At 40.7% G+C, this 20,356-nt stretch overlaps 3 protein-coding genes across 3 annotated transcripts; all 3 read left to right on the plus strand.

The window, feature by feature from the left end:
* Positions 1 to 605: 605 nt before the first annotated feature.
* On the plus strand, positions 606 to 6,948 carry foxred2 (FAD-dependent oxidoreductase domain containing 2). The gene is made up of 10 exons (XM_029438180.1): positions 606 to 739; positions 1,644 to 1,861; positions 1,982 to 2,287; positions 2,374 to 2,625; positions 3,144 to 3,452; positions 3,615 to 3,781; positions 4,014 to 4,179; positions 4,828 to 5,054; positions 5,655 to 5,825; positions 6,048 to 6,948. The coding sequence occupies exons 2-10, from the start codon at positions 1,647 to 1,649 to the stop codon at positions 6,278 to 6,280; spliced, it is 2,046 nt and encodes a 681-aa protein (XP_029294040.1). The 5' UTR covers positions 606 to 739; positions 1,644 to 1,646; the 3' UTR covers positions 6,281 to 6,948.
* A 167-nt stretch (positions 6,949 to 7,115) lies between these two features.
* Positions 7,116 to 12,624, plus strand: ankrd54 (ankyrin repeat domain 54). The gene is made up of 8 exons (XM_029438198.1): positions 7,116 to 7,888; positions 8,427 to 8,474; positions 8,572 to 8,670; positions 8,843 to 8,914; positions 9,162 to 9,209; positions 11,341 to 11,465; positions 11,549 to 11,656; positions 11,832 to 12,624. The coding sequence occupies exons 1-8, from the start codon at positions 7,498 to 7,500 to the stop codon at positions 11,904 to 11,906; spliced, it is 966 nt and encodes a 321-aa protein (XP_029294058.1). The 5' UTR covers positions 7,116 to 7,497; the 3' UTR covers positions 11,907 to 12,624.
* Positions 12,625 to 13,189: 565 nt separating this feature from the next.
* hmgxb4a (HMG box domain containing 4a) lies at positions 13,190 to 20,058 on the plus strand. Its single transcript, XM_029438184.1, has 13 exons — positions 13,190 to 13,291; positions 13,968 to 14,072; positions 14,296 to 14,432; positions 14,585 to 14,660; positions 14,757 to 15,344; positions 16,210 to 16,413; positions 16,592 to 16,770; positions 17,019 to 17,100; positions 17,657 to 17,721; positions 17,835 to 17,931; positions 18,021 to 18,184; positions 18,822 to 18,944; positions 19,081 to 20,058. Exons 2-13 carry the CDS (start codon positions 14,036 to 14,038, stop codon positions 19,123 to 19,125), a joined length of 1,797 nt encoding a protein of 598 aa, XP_029294044.1. The 5' UTR covers positions 13,190 to 13,291; positions 13,968 to 14,035; the 3' UTR covers positions 19,126 to 20,058.
* Positions 20,059 to 20,356: the final 298 nt, after the last annotated feature.

A 20,356-nucleotide genomic window follows, 5' to 3' on the forward strand; every position in this document is an offset into this window, starting at 1 on the left:
AACGCGGCATTCTGTATCAATCTTTCTTATTTTGGCGTGAGCAGACATTTTGAGGGTCCTCACGCGGGCCGGACAAGGCCGGCCAGAGGGCTACCGCAGACCTGGGCATTGTAAAGCTCGCGGGCCGTACAATGGCCAGGTCTGCGGTAGACGATGGATGGATGGATAGTTCAAAGGTAATAAAAGCACAACAATTCATAATCATAAATAAACAACATAAAAAAGTCCTAATCAGGGGCAACAGAAAATATTTCATTAAAATACAAGATTGTATGTGCACATGTGTTTGTCATAGGGATTAATGTATCTATATATAAATTGAATTAGAAAAATATTTTGGTAGTTTGTAGTATGTGTGAAAATGTATCAACTTCAAGTATAAAATGTGTAATGTAATTTAATGGTTTAACATTACATTCACATTTAGTGATAGAGAGTCTTTAAGTTTATGTAAAATATGCTGTATAAGACATACCCCATCAAAACAGTCTTGTCGGATAATGGGACAAATATTTCTCTTAGTAGATTTTTTGCCATGGTATTTTATAATCACGCCCACTTATGTAAGCAGCCCTCCATTGGTTTTTGTTGTCCAAGGGGGAAGTGGGTTGTACTAGTGGATTTTCATACACACATATCGCGCTTTACAATGCAAAATAGTAAACATGTAGCAGCCTCGACAGGTTTGATTCATGCTAAACCACAGATGTTGCGCGCGAGGGATCGACTGATATAAAAGGTAACGTAGGTCTATGTGTTACAATGCATTCACATCTGGTTCAGCGCCGGGCGATGGCAGCCGCCGCATCCCCAGGAGAGGGATTTAATATCGGCTGGAGAGTTGGTGGAGACCCGGGGGATTCTTCCCCTGAGCTTACTGCTGACTCTTAGCACGTTTACACCTATTTCGAGTCGCTATATCATCGTATTAGCTACCTGTCTTGTCTAGTTTGACGCCATAATAATTTTGGGCTGAATTTGAATTTGTGCTCCAGAGTCGCGAGCCACAAGATGTAGTCAATGTTGCCAGTTGCCTGATCATGGCCCACATGCCCATGCAGGCTATTAGTGAAGTAAATAATACACAGAGTTGGAGAGTAACTACTTACATGTAACAGAGTTTCTTAATTATATTACAAAATAAATGTAAGAAATGTATGAAAGAATATGTAATTAAATAACAATTACTAATCAAAATGTTTGTAATTACAAAGGGGTTACATCTAAATATAATCTTTTCTATATAACAGTCAGTCTGTTGCACTTCCAATCTTAATTCAAGTTTTATTGAATATCTCGTAAAGTTTGACAGTAATCAGAGTTTAGTTGTGTTGTGAGGGTCACTCTGCCTGGTTTAACTTTATGTTTTTAGAACTTATTGCCCAGTTTGAAATATGTGTTGGAAAAATAATCAAAAAACTGTCAAATGTAATAAATTACAAAGTAACTAAAGATTAAAACAATTATCAAAAATGGCCATAGGTTTCTCAATCTGATATGATTTAGTAGCAGGATGTTAAAGATGTTATGGAACTACATTATTCAAAATGTTTAATGGATTGTATTTATTGATAATTTATGCGGTTTTATTTACTATGTTATCATATCATTACTCTTGTACCACATTGCCTCGTGTCCAACAGGTTATGGATTCAAACCTTCCTTGTTTTATCCTCTTCATCTTGATTGGCTGTGTCAAATGCTCCTCTGACAACCACCACCACAACGGCACCCGCCGCTATGATTACTGCGTGCTGGGAGCCGGGCCTGCAGGCCTGCAGATGGGCTATTTCCTCTCCAAGGCTAAAAGAGACTACATCATCTTGGAGAGGAACTCAGGACCGGGTAGCTTCTTTAACAAGTAGGAAACTTTGCGAAAGCATGTTGTAGACGCGCAAAATAAATTCTCAAGAAAATTGCACCTGTCTCCTCCTGAATCACCTTTGACTTGGGCCTTCTCTGCTCTGTTTTGTGTGTCAAGGTACCCCAGGCACAGGAAGCTCATTAGCATTAACAAGATCCACACAGGAAGGCAGAACCGAGAGTTCAACCTGCGCCATGACTGGAACTCACTGCTGAGCGATAGACCTGACCTGCTGTTGAAGAGAGTCAGCACTGAGTTTTACCCTCCAGCTGATGCCTTCCCACTCTATCTGTCCATGTTTGTGAAGGAGCTCGGGCTGAAGGTCCGGTATGGTGTTGACATTGGAATGATCAGGGCAGTGCAGTCAGCCTCTGGCAGGAGCTACATCCTGACTGATCAACACGCGGCAGACTACACATGCAGGTAGTTTGCGTCACACTGAACCTGAGATGAAAACGTAACAGTTGTTTGGATTGTGGATTGCATTGTGTTGTACTTCTCTCCCTCAGCGTCCTTCTGGTCGCCACAGGTTTGTGGGTTCCTCAGAAGGTACAGTTTGTCGGTTCTGACCTGGTTGAAGGCTATGAGTCCATTTCCACTAATCCCGAGGACTACAAGGACCAGGCCGTACTTATTCTGGGCAAGGGGAACTCAGCTTTTGAAACAGCCCAGAGCATCTTGGGACGAGCCAGTCAGGTGCACATGCTCAGTTCCAGCCCTGTTCGACTGGCTTGGCAAACACATTATGTTGGAGATCTCAGGTAGTGCTTGAGATGTGGTCATTTGTTTTCCTATCTACTCCGTCTCTTAGGTATTGCTGTAGCTTACTTTTACATCAGGGGTTCCCAACCCTCTTGTTTTTTCAGACGCAGTCCACACAGCCCTATAAACCCAAGGACCCCTGATGCGTTCATTTAATTTATTTAACACTTTCAATTATTTAAAAGTGGATATTTTCATACAACTGAATTGTTAGTGTTGAACTACTTATCAATTACTTTTAGCCAACTATTTTAAGTATTTATCCATTAATTTAGAGTAATTATTTCAACCATTTACACAAGAGTTTTAACTATTTCAACTGCTAACTTGTTACTTTTAGCTAGTATTGAATATATATATACTTTGAACAAACTATTATAAACATTTATGCATTACTTCAAAATGTGTTAATTGGGACTCAGTGTTCTGCATTGATTCTTTGCACATGACAGCTTCACCAACTGTTCTGCATTAGAGCTGTCAGCAATGTAATTCTAAAGTGACGTTTGTTTTTCAGAGCTGTGAATAATGAGCTAATAGACACATATCAGCTGAAGTCCCTTGACGGGTTGGCGGAAGCGCGCCTGGACAAAATAGGCATCACTCAACGAAAAGAGCAAGGCGGGAGGAGATTGGGCGCGCAGAAAAAAGGACAGTTTTACTTGACTTTAAAGAAGTACACACAACACCAGGAGAAGAAGAACAGCTCTGATGTGACAGGAGAAGAAATGCCGGGTTATCACATTGACAACTTCTCTATGCGAAAGCCTTACGACCGGGTGATTCGATGCCTTGGATTCCGATTCAACTTCAGTGTATTTGACAGGTAAAGACTTATGAAACACCGCCGCTTATTGTATTGTGTCATTAGGCTACTACATTAAGTAGCCTAATGAACTGCCCTGCCAACAAATGCCCCTCTTGTGTCATATTACTGTGTATAAGAAAGTCCGAGCTGTTTTATTTACATAATGTTAAATCTCTCTAGCTCCGCTTGCCCACCCAACAGTGACAATGCAAAAGGGAGGCTGCCGGGGGTGACTGCGTGGTATGAAGGGATAAACATCTCCGGCTTGTTTGTGCTGGGAACCGCTGCTCACTCCAGAGACTACCGCTCCTCTGCTGGCGGCTTCGTCCATGGATTCCGTTACACAGGTGAAAGATGTTCGTTGACTCGAAACAATGCTTCATTTGTTCATCGCATCCTTTCTGCCACTACTGTGACATCTTGTTATACACGGTTCAACTGCGGGACCGTAGTCGTAGCACTCAAATGTGCACCATGAATACTCAAGTGCGTGGGTCACAATTGAATGAGCCCTTTTGTGCCAATTTAACATGTAATTAATGTGATATTCTTAAACCCTGCATGGATTTTCTGCCACAGCGCGAGCTGTACATCGTGTACTTGAACAGCGTTACCATAGTAACCGGTGGCCATCGACAAAACTGTTGATAACGCAGCTGCAGTCCTGGATTCTGAAGAGGCTCGGCGAGGCCTCTGGACCATACCAAATGTTCGAGGTGCTTGGGGACGTTATACTTCTTCGAGGGTAAGCACATGTTTCCTTTTCCAACTGTGCTCATTTGTTCAAGAGATCTGTCATTTGCTGAGTGATCCGTCCGTCGGCTGATCCGTCTATCCATCGCTTTTAAGTTACATGTTTCTTTCAACTGCTCCTGGCCACGCACTGCCAGTTCAGCTACAGTAAGAGATGTAATCCCTCCTACATGACCTGAGCCTGCGCAGGGGCTCCTCTCAGATGGTTCCGTACAGAACAACACTGAATGGATGTGGCCACTGGCCAGGAGGCATTAGACGCCACTACCACTGACTCCTTATAATTCATGTGAAAGGGCAGTGGCTGGATGCCAAGGGAGCAACATCAATACAATACTCCATTTTCAAGAAATATATTCTTTCCTACTCAATCTTAAGGATAAGTGTCAAAGTACACACTCACATTTGTAATTCTAACGAGCATCACTGTCCAAGCAATGCCAGAATTTACAGACTTTAGTTATTCATCTTACAAATGTTCCTCCTGTGTATTCTCATTACATACATTCTGCTCTTCATAGGTGTAAAGTCACCAAGAAAAAGACATTACCTGACCTCAATTAACAAAAATGACGATTATTAACTTTTTATAATCATCATATTATGTTGCTTTGTTCTCTGTCCTCTGCTTGACTCTAAGCTCTCACTGTGAATACGTGGAAGAGTTTACACTCCAGGCCTTGCCTCAGTTCTCCTCTCTCTCGGGCCACGAGGTCTCCAACCATGGACTGATAGTTCTAGTGATGCAATACGGGCACAATAAGATAGACTATCTGGGGTGGACCAGGGCAGAAACAGACTGGACCAAAGCTTGGAAATCCAACTTTCTGCACCCTGTTTTATACTACTATGACAAGCTTCCTACCGGTGAGTAGAAATGCTGTATCTTTAAAAAAGTGTACTTTTTAGGAGTAGAATTACTGCAGTTTTGTCGGGCAACAATCTCTGATTATTACACGGCTTAGTTGAAAACTTGATTCTGATTGGTCAATTTTGACATTGTACGGTCTGTTATTTCTGTATAACAGACTGTTGCCAAGGACGCTCTGATGATAGGACCACGTCCAATCATATGAATCTGCAGAAAGAAGTCCGGTAAACTTAACATCATCAGCTGTGGTAAAAAAAAAACCACATTAGTTTTCCATTACTCCATCAGAAAGCACCATATAATAATTGTTTTAAATTAATTTTTATATATGTGGAGAGCAGGAAACTTTGGATTCATGATGGTTGAACGAAACGAAGAACGAAAAGAGAACATGAACTATTTTTTTTGCGGAAGCAATACAAGCATCAAAACAATAGAAAATATTTATTTTCAGTCAAATTATTGATTAATTTAGTAAGTAGCCGTGTAATAAGCAGGATAATATTCAGAGAGCGAAATGAACCCCGACAGGGTGAGCAGGACTTGCACATTATCCCTTACATGTAGGTGAATGTAAGTACTTTATTTTGCCCCAGAGGAAGAAATGAAGCTCCGTCCCCATGGCTGGCCTCTACCAAGGCCCAAAGCTATTCATCACATGGTTGAGGACTTCCTCGCAGAATGGGAGACTCCCATATCTCATATCCAGCCACTGCGGCGCTTCCTGGAGCACTGTGTCCAGACTGACCTCAGGGCCTTCTATGCGGGTAAAACTCTGTGTTTTATTCAGCTTTTGCTAGGGCTAGCTAATTCAACATTAGTTGTTACTAACAAGCTTGATGGGCTACTCTAAGAGACATACTTGCTAACGTTACTGAACAGTATGTAGCAAGATGTTTTAACATGTTTGGTTTCTAACCTACAGACCAGAAGCATCTATCATTGATTGTATAGCAGGTGGTAGTTTGACTCATTTCTGTGTCTTTCAGAATCATGTTTCCGTTCATCCCTTTCCCACCGCAAGCCACCGCTGTTTTGTCAGCAAGGATACTTGAAGCAGCAGGGTGTTGTTCACAACAGTCAGCTGTGGCAGCACGTTCATGACGCTGGACTGATGCCTACTGAGCAAGACGCAGGCACATCAGGGGCTGACCCCGCATTCCCCAACTACCTTGCACAAGCTGGAGCCTCCATGTCTTCAGGTCTGAAACTTGACTTCTGATTGTTTTGCTCATGCCTGTTAAATCTATGCCTATGATGCTGTTTAGGTCCCTCAGACTTTCTACCTCCAGCACCCATAATAATTCCTTCCACAAGACCAAATATTTTGACAGAATACCATCCGAAAGATCAGTGGTTCCACATGTTGTTGGCTTGTGACCCCAAGTGCTGCTTGCAAACCCTTGTCACCAGGTGTAAATGTCTAACACTTGACTATTTCAACCAAAGAGTGATGTTCCTTTCCTTATTTTGATGATGTTTAAGGGTCCAAAGAAGTAAAATTATGCAGTAGTTTACAAGAGGAGAGGAAAGTCTGTAAAAAGAAGCATAATTTGTGTGTGAACTTGTGTGCAGCAGATGACTTGTGTGTTTCCTTTTTTGGTAATTATCTCACGGCCCCTCCGACTCTCGGGGACCCAACCCCTAGGTTGGAAACCACTGCTTATCACTGGAGAGGCACCTTGTCCCTTGAATGTTCCCTTATTGTTATTAATCACACAATATTTAAATGCATTATAATATGCCATTTTCATATTATGGAAATCTAGATTATATGAATCTTTATAGGTGGAGGGTGGGTGTTACAAAATGATTATGCATTATACATTTTACATGATGTTACATGATGAAACATATATTAAATAGACTGTTTTCAATTAAAATAAATGTGTTTTGTGGACCGTTATTGATTTTTCACGGTGCGCATGCGCGGATCACTCATTGGTCCAACAAGGGGACTGTCTGATTGGCTGTCCGGATGCGTTGATCCTATTGGAAGGGAACAAATGAACAACAGGGAATCTGATTGGTCGTCATTGCACTAGGAGCAGTTGACTGTACAATGGGTGTGCCTTTTACTACCTTTACCCGATAATGGAAAATGTGAAATAGGGGACATTTTGGTGCTGTAAGGAAGGGTGTCTTCTGTTGTTAAAATACTGCAAATTACCCAGGATGGAAAGACTTTAATGGGGGAGTTTCTGAGTTGACGTCCCGTGCAATGGCCCCATGGCGTCGCTGACAGCGCAGATGGCATATTCAAAGTTGACCGACATTAATGAAGACTCCTTTTTGCATTGGTAGTAGTAGTCGTAGTAGTAGTAGTCGTAGTAGTAGTAGTCGTAGTAGTCGTCGTAGTAGTAGTAGTAGTAGTAGTAGTAGTAGTAGTAGTAGTAAGGACCGTAGTATAAACACAGCATTCACATGTCACGATAAAGTATGGACGGGTGGAGCCCAATCGTAGCAACACCCTCGGATAATGACCGCTCCAGCTCCGAGGGGGAGTACATGTTGGAGCCTGGACCCGAAGATGAAACACGGGAGGCGGTGGACGGAGAGCAGCAGGGTAACCTGGAGAGGATGGACCCCGGGGGTACCGCCGCTGTCGGGTTTGGGATAAGTGGGACTGGGGAGGGCAAAGTGGTGTTGGGTCGAGTGGGACAGAGAGACGACAAAGAACTCCGGTACCTGCACTTGTTGTGGGAGCCGGGACGGGCTGAGCTGGGTGCCGGTTCTGTGGCGAGCAAGATGGGGAAGGTGACGGGGAGCCGGGCCAGGAGGCACCACAGAGTTGTTCGGAACCTCGGTCCTATGGGTAAAGATATTTATGGTAAGAAACAGTTACATTTTCGTCCATTTGAGGTGTGCGCTGTGTGTGGAGACAGCTATGCGTGGGCTACATTCGTTTTAGCTACAAAGTACGAGCTAAAAAAATCAAGCTAACTAATGTGTGTAATAGTATTTAGACTTGGTATCTAAATATCGCCAATGGGACAATATTCTAGGTTTGTGAGTACGGTGAATTCATACAATATAAAAGCCTTAAAAATACATATCATTAAATTAGATATAACCAAACAGGAAAAGTAAAAAGTAATCACAGTGTTATGCAGTCCAGAAGATGACAACATTTAAAGGAAGTTATATAAAAATGTGCATCTCTTAATATCTATGTCATAACTTGCATTCCATAACCAGTGTTAACATACAGTATATGTATAGTTGCAAAACACTGTGGCTGATCAAACAAGTCCCCCTCTTGAAAGTGTAAAGCCAGTGTTAGTCCCTGAACAATGTCTTTGTTTGTTGTTCGTGCAATCGAAGCCCATTCATCCAGTCATAAAACTTTGAATATCTTATCTTCACAGCTGTGAAAAGACTGAGGGAAGCAGCAAACAGCAATGACATCGACACAGGTATGAACAGTGAGGTGGTGCAGTGAAATGCCTTGAAGTGGTGTTAGGGAACGATGGTTAAAGGCTGTGTTTTGCTAACTCTGTTGTGTTCTTCCAGTTCGAAAGCTACTGCAAGATGACATAGACCCCTGTGCAGCAGATGACAAAGGGAGGACAGCCCTCCATTTCTCTTCCTGCAATGGCAATGAGAGCATTGGTAGGTTGGTGATTAACTTGTCATGACTGTATCATAGGAAATCATGTATAATGCAGCAGTTTGTTTACCACACAGCCAGTAATTATTTTTTTACACTTCATATTATTGTACACTGCATTTTAGGATTAGCGACAGTTAGTTAAGTCTAAATCTTTTTTTCAAATGTCTGTAGTGCAATTGCTGCTGAGCCACGGTGCTGACCCCAACCAGCGAGACAGTCTTGGGAATACCCCCCTCCATCTGGGTAAGAGAAAACAATCACCACGGCCTGTAAAACCTGTAGCACTGTGGTCAGTGGTCATGCATATGACTGAGGTTTCACTCTGACTCACAACTGTGCAGCTGCTAAAGGTTCACACCTGCTGAAATGAACTGATCTGAGATGTACTGCAGAATGAATGTGATGTATTTGAATGCAGAAAGTGTTTTAAAACACTTTTATTCTTGTATTTTGTGTTGCACCTTTCCCATTTTAACCTGTGTTTCTGCAGCGGCCTGTACCAACCACGTGCCTGTAATTACCACATTGCTGAGAGGAGGTGAGACTGCTGAAGAGGTGTTGAATCATTGTATACATGTTGCTCAGTTTCCCATTATAGGGGAGCTCTTAGTGAAAAAAAACAGCGGAGCAAGAGCAACTTTATTCCTTTAAAGGGACAGTTCACCCCAACATCAAAAATACATATTTGTCCTCTTACCTGTAGTGCTATTTATTAATGTAGATTGTTTTGGTGTGAGTTGCAGAGTGTTGGAGATATCAGCTGTAGAGATGTCTGTCTTCTCTCAATATAATGGAACTAGATGCTCTCGGCTTGTGGAGCTCAAAGTAACAAAATACATTTGAAAAACTCAACAGTAATGTCTCTTTATAGAAATCATGACCTGGTTACTGAAGACAATCCACAGAACTTGTTGTGAGCAGTTTCATGTGGGAACTATTTTCTTTCTAACATACTACACCCACCAACCGTATCACTGCGGAGAAGGAAGCGTGTATGTACTCGGGGAGGAACGGCTTGTGCTTGTGACAGCACTAAATGTACATATTAATGGTGTCCTCCTTGGCTGCGCTGTTAAGTTAGCTAGCTCAAGAGAGCCTCTTGCCCACGAGTAGATGCGCACTTTCTTCTGGGCAGTGATGCGGTGGCCGGGTAAAGTTTGGTAGAAAGAAAATAGTTCCTACATCAAACTGCTCACAACAAGCTCTGTGGATTATCTTGAGTAACCGGGTCATGATTTAAAAAAAGAGACATTACTGTTGAGTTTTTCAAATACTACAACAAAAGTGCCATCTAGTTCCATTATATTGAGAGAGAAAACAGACATATCTACGGCTGATATCTTCAACACTCGTCACCAAAACAATGTAGATTGATAAATAGCACTACAGTTAAGAAGAAAACATGTATTTTTGAATTTGGGTTGAACTGTTCCTTTAAACCAGGGGTGGGGAACCTCCGGCCTCCGCGCCGTATACGGCCCGCGAGACCATTTGATCCGGCCCTTGAGGTAATTTGTAAAACGCACGCAAATAAAATCCACTAGCAAAAAAAAAACTAGACGTCAATATTTTAAATGGGGGACTGACTGTTTTTCCTGACTGTTCAGGGTCCTTGAACACAACACGAGCGGAACGTGTTATCACATGGTCACGTCATGTCAAAAAACTTCAATTTTAAACGAGACTATCGTTGACATCAGTGAACGCAGCATGGCGAGTGTAAAACAGAGAAAGCTGGATGTGGAATGTTGCACTTTCCAGGAGAAGTAATCTCGAGCGTCATTACACCACGAAACATGCCGAACTGCACGAGCTGAGAGGACGAGTGCGTGTGGATAAAGTTAACGCTCTTCGGAGGAGTTTGGCCCAACAAGCAGCTCTCTGCAGAGCGTAACATACAAACATAGACAGATAGAGAGGTAGACCACCACACCAAGAACAGACTGTTCCACCACTGCTGTGCAATTATCACTGCCATTTACAATACTCACTTTATTTTCTATCAACCACTTGGTACTTATATTATTTTTATTCTATTTAATTATTGTTTACTGCCTTTTTACTTCATATGTTATTTGCTGTGACAAGATAAATGTCCTCGTTGTGGGACTAATAAAGGATTTCTGATAAAACAGAAAGATACATGGATAAAAAAAAGTTGCTTTTTTTCACAGCATAAAAGAAAAGTGAAATGAATGGGCTGCGTCGTCAGAGGTTATGAGTTCAATAATTAGTATGGCCCTCGAAGGATGTTGTAAAAAACAAAATGGCCCTTGATAGGAAAAAGGTTCCCCACCCCTGATTTAAACTCTATGTACATCTACAGTATATCACTTGCCAAAAATACAGCAAATACCACAGGGTACTTTTAACTGTAAGTTAGTCTAACTATAAGTGAGTTAAACCATAAACATTACATAAAGCAAATGTATTGCTGCTATTTACAGTTTCAAAATTAATTAATATAATTCAGAATGTAACCAGTTCTGACAAATAAAACAAAGATATTAAGACACATTTTGAGTGATGTTGCAATAGCTATAACTACATGGATTATGTTACCAGAGTTAATACTCTACTGTGATTATTATTGGATTATAATTGAGAATCATTGCAAACTATTAAATGTGTGTAACTGAGAGATTTGTGCTCTTATTGTGTCTGTTAAGGAGCCCGAGTGGATGCCCTTGACCGAGCAGGCAGGACCCCTCTGCATCTAGCACGCTCCAAGCTTAATATTCTGCAGGAGGGAGATTCACGCAGCATAGAAACCCTGAGAGGGGAAGTCACACAGGTAGATGAATGCTTGCTGGGCTCATAACTTGGATCCTGATTATTTCAGCAACTTGCATTCTTGACTCTGACTTTCCCTTGCAGATCATTCAAATGCTGAGGGAATACCTGAACCTAATGGGCCAGAGTGAAGCTAAAGAGAGGCTGGAGCATATTTCCACACAGCTGCAGCACACACGCACCAAAGAGCAGGTAAGACCTGCATACTTATTAAATGATCCTCAGATTTGCATGCATATAAAGAAAGATTTATGGTGTGACTAAACCTAAATGTGCATTTTAGATATGCATGTATTGATTATTTGTATGTATTTACCTAGATTTCACCAACTCATACATGGTTTTATGTATTTTTGCTTCTTTTCAGGTGGATGAGGTGACCGATTTATTGGCCAGTTTTACATCACTCAGTCTACAGAAACAGAATTTGGGGGATAGGTAAAAGATAAAGTTTAAAGAGAGCTGAAGTCCTGCTTCTTTTTAAGAAAGCCTCTGCTCCACTAGCCTTGGCTAGACAAGGAAATACTTAACCATAATGCTTGGTTTTTCTTTCAATATTGGACTAATATGCTAACAATGCAGACATATATATTCTTATCTTGGTTTCTAATGCCCAGTCCTGCAGTGTAGTAGATATTCATTTTGCTTATGGACAGAAAATACTTTCACATGTTAGCTTTTCAGAAAAAGGATACAAGAAACCCCTTAGGGAAATATACATTAAAAACAGGATGCTAGTGGAACAGAAGCCACAGAAGTGCAGTGGGATCTCGGCTCTCTTGTGTGTGCGTGTGTGTGCGTGTGTGCGTGTGTGTGCGTGTGTGTGCGTGTGTGTGTGTGTGTGTGTGTGCGTGTGTGTGAGAGAGAGAGGGTGTGTGTGTGTGAGAGAGGGTGTTGTTTATGTGCTGACATGTTCTCTTTTTGCCTGCTATTATTAGCTAAGATCTATAATAATTATGAGACGTATTGTCATGAAATGGTTAAAACAGTTTTCACTGTTGTATTTTTGGTTTTCTTATCAACAGCATCTTTGTATCTCGTTGCCTTTTTTCTCTTGTATTGCATGTTATGTTTGTATGTGAAACATACTGTAACAGATTATTTGACTGTTGTTGGAACATGGATATATGTGATTCAATAAATCAATATGTTTGGCTATATTCGTGAAATATTGTCTTTCATACAATGTGATAAAGAATTAATCAGAATCAGAAATACTTTTTTGATCCCAAGGAAAAAAATTAGGTTGCTTTAAAGTTGCTCCAATTCTAAAATAAAAACATATAAACAGAGAAACTATGAGAAAAATAAGAAAAGTATGTAATAAAATATGTGCATTATACGATAATAGCCTGTATAACAACAATACATATACATTAAGAAATGTGTAAAAAATATTTATACTTCAATATAAATAAACAGTGTAAATAATAATAATGCTGAAAATGGTGAAAATATGATTAAGTGTGTTTAAAATGCAGAAATAGTATAAATAATATTAGTTTAAAATGTATAGTAAATGCAGTATGCCAAAGTGAAAAAAACATCACTGAATTATTATTGCAAAGAATGGTCTATCTATCTTGTTTTCCGTTGCTATTTAATTCAATACTTGTTTAAATATCAACATATTTAATGCATATATTTACTTTTGTAGTAATTTTGCATGACAGGATATGTTCAGCGGATGCATTGCGAATATCGCTACTTGTCCCCTACGCTGATTGGCTGCTTTACGTAAGCCACTCCCCTACGTCGACACGTATTGTTGCTCGCCGATAATAAAAGATGGCGACCGGACCCGCGTAAATTGGAGATCCCATAGAGGTAGTAAAATTTAATAAACACATTATTTCCTGTCTTCCTGGTGTTTATAAACAACACATGCTATAACCCCACAGGAGATGAAGACATGAGCAGAGTTAAATGCATGTTTGCCACTTTATTGTATGCACTTGAAGCGACCGCGGCCTAGCTGTGGGTGTAAGCCCCGGACTTTCCTTAGTTGCTTTCACCGGAAAGCTAAAGGCACACCCAGCGAGACGCGTACGAGTGCTGGAAATGTTAGGAAGCTAAGGAGTCAAAGTGAATGGAGAGGGGGTGTGTTTGTGTATCTTTATGAAAGTAGGCGGGAGTTTGTTTAGCTATCATTTGTTGTACTCCTTTGTAGGTGACAGACCCCATCATTATTGTAATATAACGCAAAATACAACTTGTATTTTCTTTCTCGGGAAGCAGCCAATCATTGAGCACTTCCCCACTTTTGAGGAGCGTTATGTCCAAGTTACCTGCAGCTCCAGCTCAGTGTAGAACTGATTAGGAATAGCTTTAGCAACCCAGTGTCCTATGTCTACTTAACGTTGCAAAAGGAAGAATATGGAGGCATAAATAACCAAGTTTTGTACTTTTTTATGGTGTAAGGTTAAACTGCTCTGATTCGTTTTTGTCCAGAATAGATATTATATATTCAAACCCATAACTAGCATTTGATTTTTTTTTTCAGGCCAGAATCCTGCCATATGTTGTCAGCGACATACTGGGACAAATAAACGTGTTGACAAAGGAGGCACCATGGCTTTTGAGGAAATCAAGAATAAAGGAGGAATGGGTAATCATTTCTGACTGTAAACTTCATGTAGTTTTACTGTGTTTCTACTTTACAGGCTTATCAAAAAATATACAATATTTTGCAGTCAGAAACACTGACTTGAATGCTAGTTTGAACAAGAAACGGAGAACAGTTCAAGAGACGTAGATGTAACGAGACCCTTCATAGAAACTCATCAAATCTTTCCTTTTAAGTTAAGGATTCTAATACTCATTTATTCTAGATGTGGGGATGGACGGAGACAGAGGACTTGTAGCTGGTCGTAGCCAGAGAGAGAAGAGGAGGTCGTACAAGGATCTGTTAAGGGAGGAAGAAGAGATTGCTGCTCAGGTTCGAAAGTCTTCTAAGAAACGGCCCAAAGTAAGTTATCTATCTTCGTTAACTTGGCCTTGTGGTTCAATACCACAGAAAGCTTTTAAGACATTACACCCCTAGTTATGGTGTTATAACACATTTTAACCAACTTGTCTATGAGTTGGTAAATGGAAAGCAATTGTGTCATTCCAAATCAGGATTCAGAACTGTTCATGCTTGGAGGGGACTCGCACAAAAAGAAGAAGAAACATAGTGATGACTACTATTACAGAGGTGGGCGGTTGAAATATTGCAATCTTTTAATTTCCCCAAAAAATGACTCTGAAACTGTACTAATTTTTTTCTTTTCCTTTATCGCCCCTGTTCCAGACCACGATGGTTCAGGTCCTCCTCCCCACAAGAAAAAGCACAAGTCTGCAGACCGCTCCCCTCCTCTCTCGTCCCCCTCTTCCTCCCACCGGACAGACACAGCGATGGGCCTCCTGCAAGCCATCACCTCTCCACTGGCCACAGGTTCAGACCCCAGCCCCCACTTGCACAAGAAACCCTCCTACCCACCCTTCTCCTCACACTCTTCCAAGGACCGCAAACGTGAGAGCAGCAGCGGCGGTGGAAGCAAAGGGAGCCACTCCTTCTCTCACTCCCGCCCCGCGCCTTCATCATCATCTTCCTCCAAGAAGCACTCCTCCTCTTCCTCTAAGTCGTCTCTATTCCACGGCGGAGCTCCCAAAGAGGAACCCTTGACGTTACGTGAGGCTGACGGGCTGAAGATGAAGCTCATCATGTCCCCAGAGAAAGAGGAAGGAGAGAGCTTCCCGTTCACGCCCCACTCATCCAAAGGGGGTGGGAAGAAAGACAAGGACAGAGACAGAATGCAGCACTCAAAGACGCCCAAGAAGAAAGTACAGCAGAGTCGAGATCCACTCCCTGTGGTGGGGAAAGAGGTGGAGGTAGAAGGTAAGATAACCTTGAATCATGTTCCAGGGGATGCAAGTTATGTTATTTTTCTCTTAGTACAGCTGGTTATTATGCTTCTACGGCCTGCACGTGAGATAACATACACCAGTGTGGAATGGACATACATGTATTGACTGGGAGTATAATGTACATGTCTACTACAAAGCAGTGTCACGTTTAGGAAACCACAGTGTAAAGAAAACGAGAAAGAAATCCACAATTGGAAATAGAATTCAACTCACAAATAATTGAAACTACATCTGTGAAACAAACACAAAAAAAAGAAAAGGATTCATGAAGATGGACCGTGATATAAACTAGCTTGAATAGGTATTTAGGTTCCTGTGCTCGAGTGGAAAATCACTTGTGGCAGTACTCTTGTTGAGATTTGGGACGTGTGCACGTCGGCACTTCTACAAGGTTACCCATAACCCCCTACTCTGCGTAGGTTTGCAAAGACATTTATGTATCTCTGCAGAACCATAATTCTAGCATAACTCCATCATTTGGCGTCCATATACTGTATACACCTACCAATACGGTTAAAAAGTTGTCATTTGCGTATTTGTGCAGTTTACACTTTTCAACTCGCGTGACGCTGTGTTACGAACGCTTATCAGCGTTGAGGTTTTTGCTGTCCTGAAAATGTGTGTTTGGTGTGAACACAGCATAATGCATTTCATTTTTAGTTCTGGTATCACAAACAGACACGATTGTTTGCTGATCAAACACGTACTGATGAGCTGTATTGGCACAGATACAGCTGCTGTAGATATTGTAGATATTATTGATAACTCCCTAAATGATTGAGACCCACATGTTTGCTTGTGTTTTGTTCATTAATCTTCACTGATGTGTTCAACAGGTCATTATGGAGGTGGCCTGGGAGATGATAGCTCTTCGTCTGGGGCCGAGCTGGAGGCTGGTGAGCTGGTTATAGATGATTCATACACACACCTAACAAAAAAGAAGAAGAAGAGCAAAAAAAGCAAGAAGAAGAAGGACAAAGAAAAAGACAGAGACAAGGATAAAAGTGGGAAGGACAAGAAACACAGCAAAGGATTTGGAGGTGAGTTAATATTGTATATAAATATATAATAAATACATTGTGGTCCAGCTGAGTGTTCTTTTGCTGCGTTGTTTGATTATGTGAACTGTGTAATGACGTCTGTAAGAAATCATTACAACACAATTGATGTTTCAATACAGAACTTGTCATTATGGCTTTATCTTTGTGTGACATTCAGACTCATCGAGGGGCCACAGCCACTCCCATCCCACCGTCACTCACAGCGCTGTCGGCCCAATGTATGCCATGGGCACGCCCGTCCCTCCACACCACCATCAAGGCAATGATGGGATAACAGAGAAGAAGAAGAAGAAAGAGGAGAAAGATCGGGAAAAGCACGAGAAGGACAAAGATAAGGTAAGAAGAGACTGTTCACAGATTTATGTCGTTGGGTTGGTCAAACAGGAAATTTAGCTTTGAATGCCAAAAATAGCAAAACATTTGTCAACGTCATCTTAAATTGCCGACTACGTAAACACACTTTTACTAACTTTTACACACTTTTTGAGCAAACTAACACACTAATAAGAAAAACCTTTAAATGCTTTGTTCATTATGTTTCTGTGTTTCTTGCATTATTGGTTCATATCTTTGTCCCCTCTTAGCCCAAGAAGAAGAACACAACAGCATATCAGGTGTTTTGTAAGGAGTACAGAGTGAACATAAATGCAGAACAGCCAGGACTAGGTGGGTATTATTATGTAAAGTAAAGTATATGTAATATATAGAAGCATTCGGCCGACTAAATTACATTTATCAAGCAACCCGTCAGTCTTTCTCGGAAGACTTTTACATTTACACATTTGAAAATGAAAAGTCAAATGGCACATGGTCACATAATGTGCATAAAGGTATATGAACATTTACATTTCAATGGTGTTGATGATGCAGCTAAAAATGCAAAATTAAGTTACAATATCTATACTGCATCTTCATTTTTATTTTTGAATTTGAATTGGACATTTGAATATTTTCAACCATAAAGCAGAATCAGTCTTTGAAAATGAATGTAAAATGAATTTTTTCATTTTCATTTTAGTATTGTCATCCAAATGTGCCGTATTGAAGTTTGACCCAATAAAATCATATGTAAATGTGAAAAGTAAATGCTATTGTGAGATCAAATTTTCATTTATAATTTAGTCCGACAAATGCTTCCATAGTTATGACACTGATTGGCATATTTTCCTAATATCACTGAAATACACATTTTAAACGATATGCTTGGATGTGTAATCTGCAGTCTTTGGTGAGCTAAGCAAAAGATTGGCGGAGGTATGGAAGGCGATGCCAGAGAAAGACAAATTGGTAAGTTTTGTCCTTATTTGCGATTGATATTAGAAACACTTTTGACCATCATGTCATGTTTGCAGTTGTGGTGTTGCACTAACTGTCCTGTGTTCGCTGTTTGTTCTGTGCAGGTTTGGAGGCAGAAAGCTCAGTACCTGCAGCACAAACAGAACAAAGCTGAGGCCACCACAGTCAAGCACAAGAGTGCCACTGAGGGGAAAAGCAAAGGTATCGTTGACTCTTCACATTAATGAGGAAGCTTTATCATTTCTCAGCTCTCGCTGTCAGTTCTCATATCTGTTTTGTTGTCATGAAAGTCATAGGAACGGGAACAGGGATGGTGTCCCCGAACAGAGCACCCGGCGCTATGTCCCTGTCCCCAGCACGGGTCCCAGATGTTGATCCCATTGATGCAGCCGCTCACCTGCAGCTGCTGGGAGAGTCCCTGTCTCTGATTGGGCATCGGCTACAGGAAACAGAGGTAAGTCTCCACATGCGTGCACGTACTGCATTTGCAGTGGATTTGACCTGTGACCTTTATACAACAATTAAAACATAAAGACAGCAGAACAGATTAGTAGATTAATAAATATCAAACATGTACATGATAAGAAAGAAGCTTTATGTTCCTCTTAAAGGAATACTTCACCACAAAACGACCATTTGTACATCAATTACTCACCCCGTGTTACCTTGAATTCTTGAAGAAAATGTTTCTCGCATGCCTCCGCGGTGAATGAAAAATCCAAAAACGTAAACAACGAAGTAAACAACAGCAGGTCCAATAAAAACATCTGTTTACAAACCCTCACTCAACTCGTGCAGTACAGTCCAAGTCTCATTTATCCAGTCGTCTGCTCACTACTTCCCAAACTCATTAGAGTTTTGTTGTTCACTTCAATTCATCGACGATTTTCTCACTTTTTGGATCTTTTTTCTTCGTGGAGGCATGCAGAAAACAACAACAGGGTTTTCTTTAAGAATTCAAGGTAACACAGGGTGAGTAATTAATATACAAATGGTCGTATGTAGCACCATATTCTCTGTTTTAAGTGTAACATGGAGATGTTTTATAACTATGCTGTGGAACAAGTGTGACTGATGTTTCTCTGTGTTAGGGGATGGTGGCAGTGTCCGGGAGTCTGTCTGTACTTCTGGACTCCATCTTGTGTGCGCTGGGACCGCTGACCTGTCTCACAGCACAGATACCACAGTTAAACGGATGTCCTCGAATCGTCCTGGTAAAGTACCGGCATTTCTAAATGTTGTATAAATAATTCAGTTTCATAAACATTCAGGTGTTTTACAATTTGCAGCGATCATGTGCATCTTTAATGCCGTTTTACTAACACAGCTCTCGCTCTCTTTTTCTGTCAGTCGAATACGTTGGACAACATTGCCTACATCATGCCTGGGCTGTGAGGAGGATAATCAAAGTGAAGTGATGCATCAGAAATCTACAGATTTGACTGGAGGCGTCCTTTACAGGAGTGACTCTCGGACTTTAATTTAAGCCACTCGCTTAGCATCTGAAAAGTTGGATATTTCTACCGTCAACATGTTTTTAAAGTGTATTTTTTTAAAAACCTTGTTCTCTTAATTTTTCTAATTGTTATTTTTAAATGAAACATTTTACTGAACATGTTCATCTTTCTTGGCATGTCAGCTTAGTCGTATTGTTACTGTACAGTGTGCTGTTATATGAATGAGTGTGTGCATTTGTTAAACTGTTCGGTGGGTTTGACTGTTGTGTGTTCTGTATGTCTACATATTTGATTTTTTTACTGAAATGTACAGGAACGTGTGAGTCATTTAGTCATCATCACCATAATATATTTGACAGCTGCTTAGATATTTTACCTTGTAAAAAGTGCTGTTTTATACATTTGATATTTTACTGTGCATTTAGATTTGACGGCTCTGTAGAAATGTGATAGGAAACACCTTTAGGTCCAACCTTGTGTTAATCAGGAGCTGTTCATCAAATCACTGTCAGGCATTTAACGAAATGGCAACATTAAAATTGTTCCCTAATTCAGCCTCTGCTTTTTTTGTGATTAGCCGGGCCGGTTCACAACTTTATTCCAGGCTGAAATATTTCAATAACCTTCTGGATGGATTGCCGTGAACTTTTTCACAGACATTGATGGTCAGAGGATGAATTCTAATGACTGGTGATCCTCTACATTTTCATCTTGCGGCACCATGAGGTTGACGTTTTTGTTATTTTGTGAAATGTCTTAAAAACTTTTGTATGGATTGCTCTGGAGTTTTGTACAAATGTCAATTTCCCCCCTCAGGATAAATTGTAAACACATTCCCATCAGTCCCAGTCTTCTATGTGGCTAATTATCAAATAATAGCATGGTAACACACAACACTAACACTGAACATTAAACCAGCTAAACCTCAGTATGTTAGCATTGTCATTGGAAGCTTCTGATGTTAGCATTTAGCTCATAAAGCCCCACTGTGCCTCAGGAGGCTACAGCTAACAGCCATGCTAACTGTACTCTTGTTTTATTGAGTAATGGATTACTTGGATGCTTGAAGGTAATAACTAACTTACTTAATCGAAATATACAATGAAGTCTAAATGCACAAGTGTTCAAATAAATAATAAAAGTCCAAGTTAAATACTTATTATAGGCAC

Source organism: Cottoperca gobio, chromosome 8 (assembly GCF_900634415.1).
Source record: "Cottoperca gobio chromosome 8, fCotGob3.1, whole genome shotgun sequence".
Lineage (NCBI taxonomy): Eukaryota > Metazoa > Chordata > Actinopteri > Perciformes > Bovichtidae > Cottoperca > Cottoperca gobio.

Coding starts and splice junctions, on each gene's coding strand:
- foxred2 (XM_029438180.1), top strand. CDS start 1,647: ATGGATTCAAACCTTCCTTGTTTTATCCTCTTCATCTTGATTGGCTGT. Junction 2,288..2,373: donor GCGGCAGACTACACATGCAG/GTAGTTTGCGTC, acceptor TCTCTCCCTCAG/CGTCCTTCTGGTCGCCACAG. Junction 3,782..4,013: donor CCATGGATTCCGTTACACAG/GTGAAAGATGTT, acceptor TTTCTGCCACAG/CGCGAGCTGTACATCGTGTA.
- ankrd54 (XM_029438198.1), top strand. CDS start 7,498: ATGGACGGGTGGAGCCCAATCGTAGCAACACCCTCGGATAATGACCGC. Junction 7,889..8,426: donor TATGGGTAAAGATATTTATG/GTAAGAAACAGT, acceptor TTATCTTCACAG/CTGTGAAAAGACTGAGGGAA. Junction 9,210..11,340: donor TACCACATTGCTGAGAGGAG/GTGAGACTGCTG, acceptor GTGTCTGTTAAG/GAGCCCGAGTGGATGCCCTT.
- hmgxb4a (XM_029438184.1), top strand. CDS start 14,036: ATGGCTTTTGAGGAAATCAAGAATAAAGGAGGAATGG. Junction 14,661..14,756: donor TGATGACTACTATTACAGAG/GTGGGCGGTTGA, acceptor CCCCTGTTCCAG/ACCACGATGGTTCAGGTCCT. Junction 15,345..16,209: donor GAAAGAGGTGGAGGTAGAAG/GTAAGATAACCT, acceptor TGTGTTCAACAG/GTCATTATGGAGGTGGCCTG.